This window comes from Anoplopoma fimbria, chromosome 13, assembly GCF_027596085.1.
Source record: "Anoplopoma fimbria isolate UVic2021 breed Golden Eagle Sablefish chromosome 13, Afim_UVic_2022, whole genome shotgun sequence".
In the NCBI taxonomy this organism is placed as follows: domain Eukaryota; kingdom Metazoa; phylum Chordata; class Actinopteri; order Perciformes; family Anoplopomatidae; genus Anoplopoma; species Anoplopoma fimbria.
Window position 1 is genome coordinate 24815470 of NC_072461.1, and position 18555 is coordinate 24834024.

At 38.5% G+C, this 18555-nt stretch overlaps 1 protein-coding gene across 1 annotated transcript in view; it reads left to right on the plus strand.

Moving 5' to 3' along the window:
* Positions 1-18192, plus strand: part of smarca2 (SWI/SNF related, matrix associated, actin dependent regulator of chromatin, subfamily a, member 2) — a 51316-nt gene extending 33124 nt beyond the window's left edge. The window contains 11 exon segments of the mRNA XM_054610293.1: positions 1338-1504; positions 4510-4673; positions 4848-5075; positions 5496-5573; positions 7354-7572; positions 8457-8680; positions 11108-11213; positions 11574-11675; positions 12996-13122; positions 14849-14982; positions 17751-18192. Of these exon segments, the coding sequence (XP_054466268.1) occupies positions 1338-1504; positions 4510-4673; positions 4848-5075; positions 5496-5573; positions 7354-7572; positions 8457-8680; positions 11108-11213; positions 11574-11675; positions 12996-13122; positions 14849-14982; positions 17751-17783 (1582 nt within the window). The 3' untranslated portion in view covers positions 17784-18192.
* Positions 18193-18555: the final 363 nt, after the last annotated feature.

Genomic DNA, 18555 nt, shown 5'->3' on the forward strand with positions numbered 1-18555 from the left:
TGTACAGAGCTGATTCCTGTATATGGTAGATGTTTAACATTGTACTGGATGTTCTACCAGTAAAGACCAATGATAGCCATGTTTTGTATGGCCTTTCAACAGAAATGATTGTCCAGCAAAGTAATTCATCAGAAATATAAAATCTGTCTTCTTTATCTAAATATATATTCTTCTGCCAAACAAACTCCTGTAGATGATCATCAATCATGCACAGTTTGAAATATCACTAGCATACAGCTAATTAACATACCAACCATTAACACACATCTCATAACCATACAGCTCAGTAACATGCAGCTCATTAGCATACAGCTCATTCACATGCAGCTCATTAGCATACAGCTAATTCACATGCAGCTCATTAGCATACAGTGTGATATATATATATATATGCACAAGACATCTCAGCTCTAATCACCTCAACACAATCGTTCTAAACAACGTGCAGTGAATTTAAACAAGAGAATAACATTAATAAAAATCAATAGAATATCTTGTAACACCTCAGAGCATTTTGAGACTAATGAGAGTAAAAAAGTTTGAAGGTTTTTTGGCATTTAAACTGCTGGAGGCAGGAAGATTTCTTTGTTCCTGCACGCTGGTTACAGAACTCACAGAAGTGTGGAATGCAGTATTTGGTTGCTCCTGTGTAATGTGTGTGTGTGTGTGTGTGTGCTCTCACATATAAACCCACACATCCACACACACACACACACACACAAGCTCTTGTCTCAAACCTGTCTGGATTTTTGTTGATTTGTAAAGAGCATTCCTCTTTTGTTAATAATGATAGCTCTTTCTGAAATACTTTAAAAGTGAAACTGTTTTGTAAACCTGATGGGAGAAGGAAAAGGCAAGTTTGTTTATCATCGAGACTAAGTGCAAAAGAAACACAGCACAACAAAACTTTCAAATATAATTACATTCGGTCATTAAAGAGCCAAAATAATAGAAAAACAAAACAAGCTAACATTAGATAAGAGCTGCACAAAATACAAGACTATAACTAAAGTGCAGTGTAAGATATGGATGATCATTTGATTTAATTAAAGGCAGCAGAACACAGAAGAGGTACTCAGATCTTTTGCATAAATAGAAGAAGAAACACAATGGTGTAGAAATACTCTGTTAAGATAAGATAATCCTTTATTAGTCCCGCAGCGGGGAAATTTGCAGTTTTACAAGTAAAAGTTCTGCATTCAAGTGAGACTTAAGCATCAAAATATACCTAAAGTACTGAAAGTACAAGCTAGCATAGATGCCACAGAGACTTTAATGATCAATATTTAAGTAATGGTGACTTATGTTTCATGTTCTGCTCCACTACCTCCACCCAGACTTGATCTGTATCGAGCCTCGGGGAAGTTTGAGCTCCTGGATCGCATCCTGCCGAAGCTGCACGCCACCAACCACAGAGTCCTGCTGTTCTGTCAGATGACCACTCTCATGACCATCATGGAGGACTACTTCAGCTACCGCAACTTTCAATACCTACGTCTCGACGGTAAGCTCGCACCTCTTGTTGTGCTTTGGAATTCTATCATCATCAAATCGACAGGTGGTTACGTCTTAATAAAGCGGAAAAAATAATAATTTACATTGCTCTGAGGTCAGTGTCAACTCTCACAAATTCTAAATGTTGTCCTCACTTTGTTGTAGTCATATATAGTGATAATTTGCATAAAAACACACAATTCAAATGAACACCTTTTTCCGTCTTTAACGTTAGTTCACACTAGTAGTAGTACTGCTTTATGGTCTATTTGACTCTAAATGGAGCATAATTTACTAAATGAACATCATGCTGTATTGAAAAAGACTTGAAACTAGAGATTGAGACCATAAACTCATGTTTACAATGTTTACTGAGGGAATAAATCAAGAGAGAAGTAGAGTCATTTTCTCATAGACTTCTATACAATCAGAGGAGTCGCCCCCTGATGGTCAGTAGTGAGAATGCAGGTTCCACATTGGCACATGACTTTTTCAGAACAGGAGGTTGCCGTCTGGGTCTTTGTTTAAAATACTACCCCACTTTAGGAGCATGGGCGAGGTGTTTTAACTGCAGCCTGTTCGTTGGGAAATCCATGTTTTGAACAGGTTGTGAACAAAGACATGGATTTCATATGATAAATGGATCAAGGTTAAAAAAATAATTGAATAATATTCATGATATAAGTCCATCAACTTGTTAGTTTTGACCTTGCTGTCCAGTAATTTAATTATTTAAGTGTGTCAAATACATATTTATTCAACATTTAAGTGAATAGACGTTTCGGATTGGTCTCAGAATCGACAGTTACCCAAAGTTAAAGGACTCAAATGAGGATCAAGACCCAAAAGACATGATTGGCACTTCAATTAGTACATGTATAATGCTACTCCATGTTCTTTATCTATTATTCTGTTAATCATGTAGTATTTTTTATTAGTATGTTTTATTATTGCTTTCATGTCAGACAAAGTAGGAGGACATTTGAAGCTGCCCATGCAGGTCTATCATTTTATCCTCTTGTTTGTTTACTAGAATCACATCAGCACACAACATATTTCGTGACCCAAGGAGAGGAAAACTATTAAAAGAAAAACTATTTTTCTCACTTGTCCCTGCAGTAAAACACTAGTCTTGTAATCATTTTATCCATTCATGAATTTGGTTTATCAAAAAGACAAGATTCCTCATTAAATAGATTCAGAATAAAAGATTAATAAAACTAATCTCACTGAGGCTTTGTACAATTCTCATCACATAGGTTTAGCATGATACCCAGACTCAGCAACTCAAACAAAAGACAATCCTGTTGTCTTCCACTGAGTCTGGAAACAGAGGCCGTAGGTTTTGGGGCTCTTTTAGTCACAAAATGAAATGTGCAATGATATCTCTCACTACATTTCTCCTTGACTGATGTGTGTTAGTGACAGATGTGAAAACAGGCACATGGCAAACAATAAGAGGTTGTCCTGTACTTGTATGTTCTTCAGTTTTAAAGCTAGGCTTGGCTATTTTGAGAAACTAGCAAGAATATGCTTCATTTGATAAATCATCCAACCAAAAAAACCCAATTTAGTGTCACCAACTCTTTCCCTATGAAAGTAGCACTAGATCCAATAGTTTCTAAATCATCAAATGATCATCAAAATAATTCAAAAACCCTGACATGCAGTCCTTGCAAAGCCACTCCCCCCAAATTATCACAAAAAACATAAACAACAAAAATGGCTTTTGTGAGTACTTGCAGCCGTTAAGCTAGCAGCTTGGTAACCAGCAATTCATATACGGTCAGAATATGTACAGGAAGGTAGAAAAGTCTAAAGAGAATTTCAACACAAATACCCCAAATGTTTTTGGAAGAAGATTACCTACCCTGCCTTTAAGCGAACTGGTCTTGTACCAAAGAAATGTGTCCTGAACTCTGCTGGTCCAGCCTCACACCACCTCGCAGCAACTCACAGCTCAGTGTGTTTTTGGGCAGTGAATCAGGATTCTGCAGCTTATGAAATGAAATGCTGAAAGTGAACGGCAGACAAATGTAAGTTATTCATCGTTGAGGTGAAATGTTTCAATCAACTCACTCACATAATTAGTATCCATTCATCAACGTGGCGCTCACACAACACCGCTAATAGCAGACTTGTCTCAGATGTGTGCAGCTGTGGACTGTGAACATCCTAAGTTTGCATAATTTAAAGTCCCCATGAAATGAAAAATACATTTTTCCCAGTTTTAATCCTGTGTCCCTGTGTTAATCCCCATCAAATCCCTGTCGCTTCTCCCTTCTGTAAAACGGTTTGGAATGTTTGATGATTCATCCTGCACTCAAGAGGTACTGTAGTTAGCAGACAGTTAGCAACATAACAGAGACAGGAAGAGATGTTTGTGCTTGGATATCAGCAAACGCTGTTTCATTTCCAAAACAATAAGGCCGAGGTAGAATTAATTCAAGGAAAACTATGTCAATGAAAGTACGCCAGATGATGCAAAATTATGATGGGTTTTGGCGGCGCGTCAGGGAGTGATTGGGGAACGTTGGTGGTGGCAGCTTGGAGGGAGGCCGCCATTTATCTGGATGTATTGCCCGCGTGGGGCCGGTTGAAAAGCTGCCAAGCTCATGAACACACCATAAGCCTGCCTACGTTTTAGTGGTCCTATCAAATACGAAGCATTAAAGGAGAAGAAGATGATTGAAATCCCTTTTGAAACTGTACACCGCTCAAATATTCAGTTTCACTGTGAAATACATCATAGTCGAGAAGCTAAAGCTGCTCTAACTTCCGTTTAACTGCACCTTTAATCCAAAATACAAACTGGATGTTGAATGCTTTCATCAAATTTTGAACCCTGCTAAATAAAAATACTTTTCAGAAAACCTCCGACACAGTTAAATTAGTCAGATAAGTTTCACAGTTTAGTGGAGAAATTTTGACTTTTCAATCACAAGTACAGGAATTAATTCAAGCAACTCTTTAGGTTAACCTCCATTTCAAAATGATCGCGCTTTTGTGTTTCAGGAACCACCAAGTCTGAGGACCGAGCAATGCTGCTGAAGAAGTTTAACGAGGAGGGATCTAAGGACTTCATCTTCCTGCTCAGCACCAGAGCCGGTGGCCTCGGCCTCAACCTGCAGGCCGCAGACACGGTCGTCATCTTCGACAGCGACTGGAACCCACACCAGGTACGTCTCATCAGTGGATTTCAATATTATAATACTAACATAAGTGTGTCAGTCGGTTTTTTTATAGTGTGAAAAGAAGATTTAAAGGGATGTATAAGTATGTTTCATGTTCCCTCTTTAACATCGAGGCATCTAAAAATGACCTAATCTTGATCTTTCTTCCTCTGACTCCAGGACCTTCAGGCTCAGGACCGGGCTCACCGCATCGGTCAGCAGAACGAGGTGCGCGTGCTCCGTCTCTGCACCGTCAACAGCGTGGAGGAGAAAATCTTGGCAGCCGCCAAATACAAACTCAACGTGGATCAGAAGGTCATCCAGGCGGGCATGTTCGACCAGAAGTCCTCCAGCCACGAGCGCCGCGCCTTCCTCCAAGCCATTCTAGAGACGGAGGAACAGAATGAGGTGCGGTGTGAGTTTGTAGCTCCTGTTCAGGTTCTTATGATTCATTATTCATCTTAAAATAAATAGGATGTATTTGTGCTCAATCAGATGTGTTTGTATAAAAAATGTAGGAGGCTCTAAATCAGTGGTTCTTAACCTGGGTTCGATCGAACTGGAGTGGGAAAAATCCATTTAGAGTCTAAATGGATTTTTTCCCACTCCAGTTAAATTATGCATTCTGCCTTTGATTGAGTTACTGCAGAGACAGCTCTTTAGATATGATCAGCGAACCTTCACTTATGATATTGCATGTCTCTGCAATGCAATCTTGGATTTGTTTAATTGAGAATTAAAATCTGTATGCAGTACGTGGGCAATTTTGTTTTGAACCGTTTCGATTTGGATTTCTGTTTTTTGATGTTTTTCCAAATGCAACTCCAGGAAGAAGATGAGATACCCGACGATGAAACCCTCAACCAGATGATAGCACGCAATGAAGATGAATTTGAGCTATTCATGGTAAGAAAGGCACATCTTTTTGTGTCCTATTGAATATATATATATATATATATTTAAAAATATATATTCCCCTAGGGGTTTGGATCCTTGTCACCTTTTTCATCCCTGATGAGTTTGCACAATTTGCAGAGTGAAACTCGGAAATGGCCGGTCTCAAAGACACCTGGCTCTCTTACATCTATCCCCCCCAAAATAATTATAGGCTGTCCATCATGTCTAGACCATTAGTCTGGTTAAATGTCATCACTTGGTCGGGCGACTTCAGATTCGGCAGCAACCCAGCAGTTTTTTCTTGCATAGTAACTGACTAAATTGCCATGAATAGAGGAGTCACAGTCACAATGTCGCTGTGAGCAGACACAGGTTTACAGGACACAAAACATGGCAGTTGTTCTACATCTCGGCTCAACTACTAGTTTTGTTGAACACCAGCTAAAGTTCAAATCCAAAAAACAACATTTTATGACAAAAACTTAGGCACGTATTGGCTAGCTACATAGTGAATGGGTGCAAAATATCATATATTCATGAGCCTCTTAAAAGCTAGTCGTAGGATAGAGTTGGCACCAAGCAAAATATCCAACAACGGTTCATATGATATCTTAAGAAAAGTTAGTCCTCCGCCTACGAAAGTCAGCAACACGTGTCAAATTCTAGTTGTTACATGTGTGCAGTCTTTTCAAAATACATTTGTCTTCACAGAAAAACTACTCAGTTGAGTTTAGGGAACGAAACTGCTTGGCTATGTTGAGAAAATATTGTTGTTTGGGTTAAAACAACCACGGAAGTGACGTAACAATATCACGCAAATTGAGGGACAAATAACTAAACAAAAACTGTCAAAACGGCTTTCGGAGGCTGTTATTTATTACCTACAGAAACATTGCAACATTGCAATATTCAACCTTTTACTTTCTCTGTGCCGGCTGTGGCTCAGTGGTAGAGCATGGTCGTCCTTCAATCAGAGGACCGGCGGTTCGATCCCCGGCTCGCTAGCTCATGTCGATTTGTCCTTGGGCAAGACACTTAACCCCAAATTGTGTGAATGGGTATGAATGAAGAGTTAGAGTCCTGATTGGCAGGGGCTCCTTACATGGTAGTGTATTCATCAGTGTATGAATGGGTGTTCATTTAGGGAATGACATGTAGTGTTAAAGCGCTTTGATTTCTCGGAAGACAAGAAAAGCGCTATACAAGTACAGTCCATTCACTATTTCTGTCTCACCCATACTTTAATGGGTTCGGGAGGTTAATGAATGCATGTTTGTGCTCTCATAACAGTTCAGATGGTGTGGATATTAATAACCCTGACAGTCCTTAACAGTAATCTAACAGCACCATGAACTTCATTTATATAACCACAAACACAGTGTGATTTTCTAAGCTTTATTGGAAAAACTATAATAGAAGATTTGAATGTACAGCAGTAAATCAGTGATGAGATAATGTGACAAAGTCCCCAGCCTCATAACTCCAGTTATATTACTAATGTGTGGCCCACTGTTGCTCGTTTTCACAAATTGAATGAAAGACTGTAAACCCAAGACAGTGGGGATTTTAACGAAAGCCCAATATGGCCGGATCATGTATGATACATCCATGTATTGATGTGGTTTATTTGTAAATCAAAACCTGCAAGACTGCATTTAACCCCTTGATTCCAGTGTAAATCCACTTTAAGGGCTCCATGTATGTGTTATAACATACAGTAAAGGAACCATGAATCGTGTTTCCATCTGCCGTTTGACCGAATGTGTTGTTTTTTTTCTCTCCTCGGTAGCGCATGGACATGGACCGCCGGCGGGAGGACGCCAGGAACCCGAAGCGTAAGCCTCGTCTCATGGAGGAGGACGAGTTGCCCTCTTGGATCATCAGAGACGAAGCCGAGGTGGAGCGGCTCACGTATGAGGAGGAGGTGGAGAAGCTGTTCGGCCGAGGGTCACGCTGTCGTCGGGACGTGGACTACAGTGACACGATGACTGAAAAACAGTGGCTGCGGGTAAAGTCTCAGTATATAAATCAGTTTATGACATTTCATTTTTTCAATCTGAAATAATACTGGGTGGTTTATTTGAATCCTAATCCATAATGTTATATCATCATTTATTAGTTTATTTACATTCAGTATTAATAATCTAGATATGCAAAGTAACTGAAGCTGTCAAATAAATGTAGCGCAGTAAAAAAAAAAAATATTAATATGAAATTTCCCTTCAAAGTGTAGTGGAGTAGGGAAGTATGAAGTCATAGTTCTTGAAATCTTAAAATGAGAATACTCAAGTAAACTTTAAAATACTCAAAAGTTCAGTATAGACATGTTTTTAAATATATATATATATATGTGTGTGTGTGTGTGTGTGTGTATGTGTGTGTGTGTGTGTGTATGTATATATATATAAATATATATGAATGTGTATATATGTATGTGTGTATATGTATGTGTGTGTATATGTATGTGTGTATATGTGTGTGTGTATATATATATGTATGTATATATATATGTATATGTGTATGTGTGTGTGTATATGTATATACATATATGTATATATGTGTATATTATATATATATATATATATATATACATATATATATACACACACACACACACACAGTCCCTCACACCAAATACTCTGTGACAGACTCCACTAGAGAGACTTCTCATGCAGATCCATTTTATTGACTGCGGCTCAGGTGTTGTTGGAGAAACAAGAATAGAACAAAACTTTGAGACAGAGGCAACAATATGTCGGAAGCTTTATCTGCAGTTCAGAGAGGCTCTATTAAAAGAAGACAAATGTGTAGCGAAGAAATGCTATGGAGCCCATCTGCAAAAGCTTGAAGTGATTGAGCGTCAACTCTGTCTTCACTCTTTTCTGACTCCAGGCCGTTGAGGATGGAAACCTGGAAGAGATGGAGGAGGAGATCCGGCTGAAAAAGCGCAAACGCAAGAGGCGTCAGGACAAGGACTCGTCGAGCAGAGAGGACTCGGGCTCCAAGGCCAAGAAGAAGCGTGGGCGTCCACCGGCTGAGAAACACTCCCCCAACCCCCCAAAACTCACCAAGCAAATGAACACCATCATCGATACGGTCATCAACTACAGAGATGGGTAAGCAGATCCATTTACAAAGATGTGTTTGCTGTGATTCAGAGGACAAAGCCGACTTGTACACTTCACATATATCTAGTTGAATAATGTAAAATTGTTTTAGTTGCCCATCTGAACAGAAACATTTCAGTCTTGATCAATGCCGCCGTCTACGTCCAAATCTACGTCCTGACAGCTCACAGACTGATTACACTGCGTCAGGCTGAGAGGGTGTCCAACATGTTTCTGAGAGCACAGCAGTACTGAGGATCCTGTTCAAACACTGATGGAGGATTAAGAATAGTACGGTTGTGCTTTAGATGTCCAGTTAAGATGAGGAGTCACGCCCACTTAAGGCCGGAGGAAGATGTATTGAGAATTTATAGACTTGTTGCTGTCCCGGCTGTTGCACCTCACATGTAAACCGGCATAAAGCACTAAAATATATTCAAAATATTCATTTTTTTCAAGCACTTTTGCCGAGAAATCTGACGACGACACCCTGTAGAATTGCTTAAATGTAAATATAAAGACAAAAACTCCTCAATTTAAATCCAGTTTTGACAGACGGTTCTGAGTTGTGCTGTTTTCAGCTGCTCCAGCAACAAACGGACACTTTTAGAATAAAAAAGGGAAAGTAAAAAGCCAAAAGCCTTTGAAGCACTTTCCTTAATCTCCATTAAATCCTGATGTTTGCCGCGAAAAAAGGATTAACTTTTAATAAAATTTTATACGTTTCCTGTCTGAAATTCCACTTTCGGTATCATGTGTTGCCAGATTTTTTTTATTCAATTATGCTTTTCTTCAGATTACATTGCCACAAAGAGTTTAATTATTTAAATCATAAACTAACAAATATTCCTTCTGGATTTAATAAGCTACTGTCAGACCTCCAGTTTAATGTTTCTTCTTCACAAAGTCTGAGGTACTATCCATCCAAGTTTAGTGTTTTCAGGACTGAATAAATTACTATTACTATTATTTATAGTCTACCTATCGACCCTGATTTACCAAAACATCTCTGCTGCTTTCTCTTTCAGTGTAAATGTGTTGATTTTGACACAAAAAGTAGCCGTCAGTTTAAACTACAGACATCAGGAGACAGTCTAGAAACCAACCAGAAGGAGGCGCTATCTTCAGCTGTTGCTGCCAGTTGTTTCAAACGGGCTAACCTGTGAAACATTAATCAGTATATGAACTAACTTTAGAAGCTTCAGTTCGGTTAAAACATATTCCTACTGTAAAAACATGAGATAGATTCTCTGTAATTCTTGTCATGATGCATCTTTTAAGTGCAAAAAGAAAAAAGTACCTCCATCTGTGCGAGTGTATAAAAATAGGCCACGCTTTTATTATCCAATGGAGAGATGAGCTTTCTCTCCGGTCTGCAGAGTAAAAGTGAACACAGACATGAAGTCATGTCTTTGGAACGGCACACTTTGATAAACATCCTCTCGTTCTGTCAGTCAGTTTGTGTGTGAGCGTATTTATGTGGTCTGTTCTGTTGAGTCTGCTTTATTTTTTCATTTTTCTGCCCATCTGCAAATTCCTCTCTGTGTGTCTCTGCAAAAATCACCCGTGCATGAAACAGCATGTGCATTTGTGTTTCCTTTACTCAAATATGAACTGGCTGACTACTATGCTGAAGTTTTTCTTTTTCCAGAAGTCAAATTCTTTCCTCTCGCTGTTGATGGTGGTTCATCCCAGAGCATCTCAATCATAGCTCACTTCACTGCACTGGGACAGATTTGTAGAATTTCTACTCCCACAAACCTCGGAAAATGCATGAAGTCAAACATGAGAGCGACTTAAATGTGATTTGGAACTTCCTGGAAGTTAATCCATTTCCTCTGTAACACAGATTAAGTCGCACATACAGATACAGTTTGTTACACACAGATATTGAAGCTGTCCTGCACAAGCAATTAAAAGAAACCGAAGCCTTTATGGTCACATTTTTATTCATTCCAGGGTCTTCCACGAAAGCCAACTATTGAAATAGTAAAATGTGCTCTTAACAATAAGGAAAACATAGAGTCTTAATATACATCTATTTTAATTTGTAAGTGGAAATGCTTTCTGTGTTCATGCATCACAAAATATATTTTTATTATAAAATATAGATTGCAAAAAGTATAATCGGTTGCAGAAAGGTTTAGAACAGTTTACACCAGAGTTATATGTATTATTTGTTGAATTTGGTGTAGAGATGATAGCTGAAGATGAAAACAAACTGCCGATTTACAATGAAGACTCGACTTGAAAAATCCACCTTGTTAATTAACTTTGCAGACGTCTCATTTATTATTTTTTTGCCATTTAAAGCAGCTCTATGTTGAATTCTTTTTTTATAGCGTTAAAAGGTAACTTCTTGAGTCATGATCTGCTTGTAAACAGGTTTATTAATACTTTGATAATGATGTGGAATTATATTTGTTGTGTTTCCAGGTCAGGAAGACAACTCAGCGAAGTGTTTGTCCAACTACCGTCCAGGAAGGAGCTTCCAGAATATTACGAGCTGATCAGAAAACCTGTGGACTTCAAAAAGATCAAGGTATGTTTACTGTCGCCCAGCTGTTAATATGAATGAGGGATAGGACGGTAATAACGAGGATTAGTGGGGTCAAAGAGCAGAAGCAAACATTTGTGCTGCTGTGAAATTAAGCCAAATATTTCTTGGTTTTGAACTAGTATTTTTTTTTTTTGTCAACTTTGAAAAATGTACATTTGAAATGATTACTTGAGTAAATAATCAACAGACTAACAGATTGCATAATCATGATTAGTTGCAGCCGTAATCAACTGTGTCATTTAGAAAGATTTACATCATATTTGAGTCCTGATGAAATAAGGGAAGTCATTGAATATCACATTTAGTTGAGGGCTCACAAACCCCTTTTTTTCCCGTCAACAGGATCGTGTGAGGAACCATAAATACCGAGGTGTCGGAGACCTGGAGAGGGATGTGATGCTGCTTTGTCACAACGCTCAGACCTTCAACCTGGAGGGATCCCAGGTCAGTTTACCCACGTGGAACTGAAGTTTCTCTTATTGATTTTTTTATTTGTGTGTTGTTTAAACGACTGAAATGAAGAACCAGAAGTCTGCAGGTGCAAGTGGTGCTGCAGTCCAATGAATCCTGGATGGCCGTCAGATTAAGTGGCTAACAAATTATATCTTCCGTCTCGTGCACGTACAAATTGATTATTCATATCTACCGTATCACGCTGGGGAGTGAACAAATAGTTTTCTCCCTGGAGAGAGAGCGAGAGGTTAATCCGTACAAGCGACTTCATGATAGATCATTTATCTTGAGCTAATGCTACCACAGCAGTCAATTTGCTTAAGTGGGAAGAAGAAATAAGAAAAAACAGAGCTTAAACAGGCCCTTTTATGCTATTTTCAAGGTGCATATTTTCTGACCTCATAAAGTTACAGAAGTGAAGGAGAGAATTCAATGGAGCCGTTTCAGGAGCTTCTGAGGGGGAGGGTAACTCCTTTTAAGGGTGGACTTCAGGTTTTACATGTACATAAATATATATAACACACTAAAGAAGAGGGGAAAAGTGGAAAAGCATAATAGGGCCACTTTAAACACTGCTGCCAGAGACTGCAACACTCTGGTTTCAGCTTTTTCTAATATAAAGTTTTTGTATTGTTTTCTATTTTATATAAGTGCACGTTGACTGTCTTGGTTTGAGAAAACAAGACACATGAATGACTTTGGATTCTGGGAACTTAATGATGGGGGAAAAATAGGCCCTTTTTTGTTCTCACTATTTTCTTTCACTTTTATAGAAAGAAACACTGAATTAGTTCTTCAAAAACATAATGCTGAAGCCCCTCTTTTAAGTGCTTTAAGTCCCAAATTCAAAGCTCCGTTGCACATTGGTTTGTCACTCATAAACTCTTCCATTGTTCTATTCTTTTGTTATATTTTGGGTGAGACTCGTCTTTGTCCTTAAAGCTTTTTTCTTCTTCTTTTAAACACTTTTATACATTATGCCTAAAAAAAAAGTGCCACGTTTTTCTGGATGGAGATGTTGATTTTTAAAGGAAATAGTCCATATTTTATTCATACATTTTGAATAGCATCTCCCTGTAGTCAAAGAGAACTGTAGATGTCTATCAATACTGAATGATTTCATCCCCCACCCACCACTCTTACTGTCCTCCCATTCATTTCCCCATTAATGCGTAATCTCTTCTCTCTTTTTTAATACCTCTTCTCACCCTTTTGTCCACATTCCCAGTAAAACATGTCATTCATGCTTTTCGAGGAATTGCTTTTATTAACCCGGCTCCGTTTTCTTTTTTTCTTTCTCCCCCCCCACAGATATACGAGGACTCCATCGTCCTTCAGTCGGTGTTCAAAAGTGCCAGGCAGAAGATTGCCAAGGAGGAGGAGAGTGAGGACGACAGCGATGAGGACGATGATGACGAGGATGAGTCGGAGGCTGAGGGTATGACGCACACTTTCTAGGAAGTGGATATGAAAACACACACACACGCACACTCATTTACATTCTGCACTATAAACCCGGTTCTGTTCTGGTTTGAGATTTTTTTGTTCCACTGGGAGCAGCGTGGACTTCTGTTGACCTCAAACTGTAGCACAGAAGAAAGTATAAAAACAATGACTTACTATGAGGTCATTGACTGAATCGAACCAGAGGGTATTTCACTGGAGTTTTGTGACTTGGTTGTGTGTTTCCCCCAATGGGGCTAAGACTGTATTTCCCTGATGTGACGCTTGATGCCAACTTATAACACTGATATTGTTCCCGCCAGCATAATGACTCACCCACAAATTAAACCCATGCTCTACTTCATAGCTGCTGTGGTTTGGAAAGGACCTTTGCTAGGTTGATTTCACCAATGCTTTGTGACTTGGTTGTGTTTTTCCACCATGACAAAGACTGGATTTCCCCAAAAGACTTGATACTTAAATAAATGATAGAGTTCCATCCAGCAAAATACCTCCACTAATTAAATCCATTATCTACTAAATAACCACAACCACATCATGCTCACAATGTATGTACATTTATTAAACGTCTGTTCAAGGTTGAGCTTTCATTACTATAATATATGAATAATAATAATAATGCATTATATTTAAATTGTTGTGTTTTATGGCTTAAATCTGAATCTGCACTGTAACCAGTAGCATTTCTCTGTCAAATAAATGCAGTACTACAAAGTTTTCTTCTAAAGTAGAAATACACAGTAAGTTGTATACAGTTGAGTTGCATATTTGTTAACGCTTTGGGTACCTTTTGTAAGATATTATGGAGTATAATGAGTCAGGATAGTCGTGTGATTCAATATTTTTCATACATAAACATCTTTATAACCCTGCCAGCAAAATGTCTCTACCAAAAAATGTAATCGATGCTCTACTTCATAACTACAACTAAGTTTATTTCACCAATGTTTTGGTGTTTTTCCCTCCAGTGAGTTAGACTGTATTTCCCCAAAATAATTGGTTCTCATTTATAACACTCATAATGTTCCCTCTCCAGCATAATACCGCCACTAATTCAATCCATTACCTACTTAATAACAGCAGGGGTTATGTCAACACAAGCGACTAATAAGCTTAAAAGCGGCCTTTTGTAAGATAATTTGAGAACAAAAATCGGCCCCCAAAGTGATTAAAAAAATATGCACGCTGTATAATTCAATATTTTATATACATAAACATCTTAATAAATCCATTCAGCTGATTGTCCACCTTGCCGAACAGTAAAGTCTTCCCGTGTTGTCTCTTCCTGTTAACCAGGTACTATTTGTCACTGGTATTTCTGTCCATGAGGAGCTCCAACTTTGGGGGTTTGAACTTTGTCACAGCAGGAGTCGGCTCAGGACCCAAAGAAGAGCGAGTTGTTTGTATAAGCAGTTCTGGAGAAAGTTACCAACAGCAACACTATAGGCCGAGCAACCTGCCTGAAGGCGTGTTTATTTTAATCGGGCATGAAAATTCATTAAATGTCAAGTTATCAAATCATTTTTTTTCCCAAACAAAAAAGTCCTACAAAATAAAATATTTACTTTAAAATGAAGTCAAAAAACACCCTGACTGAATGCCTAATTATTGGTAGAAAGACCGAGCAATAAATGATAAAAACCTGTTGTTTAAAGGACTTTAAATGACTCCTACTTTCTTCTGGTGCTTCATTCATTCAGCCAAGTCGGTGCGGGTTAAGATCAAGCTGAGTAAGGAGGCGCACGGCCACGACAAAGGCAAGAAGAGGCAAAGCCGAGGGAAGGCCAAGCCGGTGGTCAGCGACGACGACAGCGACGAAGACCTGGATGACAATGTAGGTCGTCACACTCCAACACTGCATCGTTAGTACAGCTCTGAAGAGAAATACCTCAGTGAGCTTTTACTCAGCAGAAGGCAGAAGTGATTATTTCAGGACTCAACATTCAGAACGACTGTGCAAATGAGAGGAAATGTATTCATATTGAGAAAACGAAAAATACAACCATCCATTAATTAAGTCATTTTAGCCAGCACAGCTCTGAATGTTATGTTTTGTTTTGTTTTTATTCATGGAACATGAGAAATAGCACGCTGAGGGCTGTTAAACTAAAACTATTTCATCCAAAGTCCTGCTGAATTCCTTCCAGCCGTCTAATCAGCAGCTTTTTCACACCTGGGACGCCAGAACCAGGCAGTTAATTACAGGTAAAACTGTCCAGTAGGAGGAAAAAAACTGAAAACAGCAGCACTTTGGATAATCACAAAAACATGAAAATCAAAAATTGGGCTTTCTAATGTTGATAATTCAAATAGAGTTTGGAGAGAAACAAACATCATTTTCACACCAGTGAGTAATGAAGTTTAGTGAGTTGAGATCCAGGTGTTTTCTTCCTTTCACACAGTAAAGTTTCTGCCAGAACCCTTGTTTTCTGGCCCTGTTTAGTTTTTTTGAAAACTACCACATTTACTGAATTAATTAGGGCTGCATCTAAGGATTAGGATAGAAAACAACGACATGAAAACACAGAGTGATCTCCGCTTAATCGGGATCAAAAAGCTGGGTGAAAATGAAACAAAATCCATCCAGGAAATCTACAATCTAGTTGAATTAATTGAGCTTTTGGGTTGTATGTCATTAAATATTCTATTATGAATACACATCTCTCAGACATGACTGTATTCAGCACCTTCTTTTGTGTTCATTCTGCTCTTCAAACCCTCCGACGTCCATCTGATTTGCTGCCAGCACAATGAAACCAGTAAAGGGGGAATTAAAGCCATGGCAACCACCACTTGGGACTCATTTTGATCTAATTAACACCCACATATATTCTCTCCTGTCTCCTCCCACAGAGGTTTGAAGTCTATCTGATAAAAGCAAACCATTATGTTATTACACTTTATTACTCCTTTATTCTCTCACCAAATTCAATTAACGTGGGTTGTTCCGACCTGTAGAGTCAGTAAAAGCACTGTGAAGGAGGTAGCTCAGTCAGTGGGGATTGGCTTGCGGGTAGCTGGAAAGGTGCCAGTTTGCCTCCTGTGCTCTGCCGAGGTGCCCTTGAGCAAATCAAACTAAAATGTGTAAAGGTCCCGTTTGTGCCTCTTTGCAAAGTATGTCAAAAAATGATGAATGATGTTACTGGTCACTTACTGAAGCCGCTGATCCCCATCAAGCGTTTGACTTACAACATTTATCCTTCACCACATAAATGACTGCAGAGAGTCGGGGTGACTTTGTGGCCAGCTTCTCTGCTTAAGATAGTGTTGGTGTGATGCCAAAAGCTTTGGCTTTGATACCAGTATTAGGTTTTCTAATTTATAAATTCACACTGCAAGATCTCTACTTGCAATATAAAATGTCCCATAACATTTAATAAATTACACAATTATCTAACAAGAAACATTTCAGTGAGATATAGGGAATTTATTTAGATTTTAGAAGTGAAAAAATACTACTTTTGAGCATTAAAGGACACACAACTTCCTAATGCTAGGGAGAAACAGTTTAAGATGAGTGTTCCCAGCTAATTTTATCTTGAAATGTCTAAATATAACATCTTATTTCAAGATATCTTACCAAGTGACTTTTCACTTGTTCCATTGGCTGATTCTTTTTTTTACTTATTTTAAGCAGAAAACACCTTGTATTCATATTTTCTTTACTCTTCTTTTCCGTCATGTTCACATCAGTTACAGTGAAGAGTCGTTGGCAATGAAATTCTGGATTCTCATGCTGTGTTCACACTATGAGCGACAAAGCATCAAAACACCTGACGCAGAGTCGCTGTTAAAATGTTGCTCAAGCTCTCATTGATATTGTTATGACCGTCTATCTTTTTGGGGGAGAGAAATGGAAAACAACTGTTGGGAGACAGAAGGAGACAAGAAATAGTGAAACTTTTGATTTCTAGGACGTCAGGTTGTAGCTTCATGTCAACGGCTGACGTAGTGTTATCCCCAAAAAGTGCTCTTATAGATGTGTTTAAAACAATATGTATAAAGAAACAGAAGTAGAACAGCTGTAAAACATATAAATATAATATGAAATATAATAGTAGGTTAGACAGGTGACAGCTTGACTCTGGGCTGTTTTCAGTCTGAATCCTCACTCGCACAAAAAATATAACTCAAGTTTAAGAGCATGACAAGTTCATTTTGATATTCCATCTATATATTAAACCTATTGGGATCCGACATCGTTTCCCGTCCAGCTAGATTTCCATCAATATTCAGAACAAGTTGGTGGCAATTTTTTTTTTAAATTCATGCCACCAGTGGCACCTATCAGTCTATCAGTCACCGTGGTAACCATGGTAACTGGCACTGCACTCCTTAGTGCCTTAAAGATTGAAAAGATTTTCCTCTTTTCCCAAAGGACTTTAAACTCCTCTCCATCAGCTTCAGCTCGGAGACTCAGGAGGAGATGATGTAAAGAAAGGGAGATCTTTCTTTCTTTATTCCAGGCTCTTAATATATTCATCTTGTTGACCTCTGCCGCCTCTCAACAGATAATAAGCCTCCATCACATGGCGTCCTCCTCTGTCAGCCCTTTGAATCTCCCTCTCTCCTCTTAATGCCTTTTATCTCTTTTTCTTTCAGCAGGATCAGTCAGACAAGAGCGACGACGACTGAGGACAAGAGGACCTCGTTCATAGCACTTGTAAACAGAAAGGACAGTACCTTCCATCACCGTTGTTCAGGTTCATATTCTGTTTTTATTCATTTTGACTTCATTCGTCCTCGTCGTCTATCCGTAGTGTGTTTTGTCGCACCTTCTCCCACAAGCTTAGAAATGTATTACTAATAATCGATAAGCTACAGCAATACCAATCTGCTTATATTCCTGTTTTTAAGACAATTTTTTAGTATATTTTTTAACTCTGTGCTTTAAAAGCTGATTTAAATTCTGTATGAAAAGAAAAAAAAGGAAGACAAAAAAGATTTGGTCACGCTATTCGCGCTTTTGCTTGATTTGTAATTGCTTGCTTGCACTTTTAGAAAATGAAATGTTAATATCGAAATTTTAAAAATGTGTTGCAAAAAAAAATATATATATATATATATATATATATATATATATATATATATATATATTTGAACCACTTGTGATCAGAAGAATAAAAGGCAATCAATCAAGTTAAACATTTTTTGGATTCACCGTTTCACCTCGTTGCAGTGCCAAATGTGAGATAAATTGATGGTTCGCTAAGCCCCTCCCCCCAAATCAGCGATTGTCCAATGATAGCCTAGCATCCGTAACTAGGCAGAGCCGGCCTATCAAATCAAGCTTTACATTTCTTCACGTTGAAGGTAGTGAGAGTTTAGAGTTTTGGAAACATTGAGAAAATTGCTCTAATGTAGCTTAACGTTAGCAGCTATGTTCTGCTCAAGATACCCAAGTGTG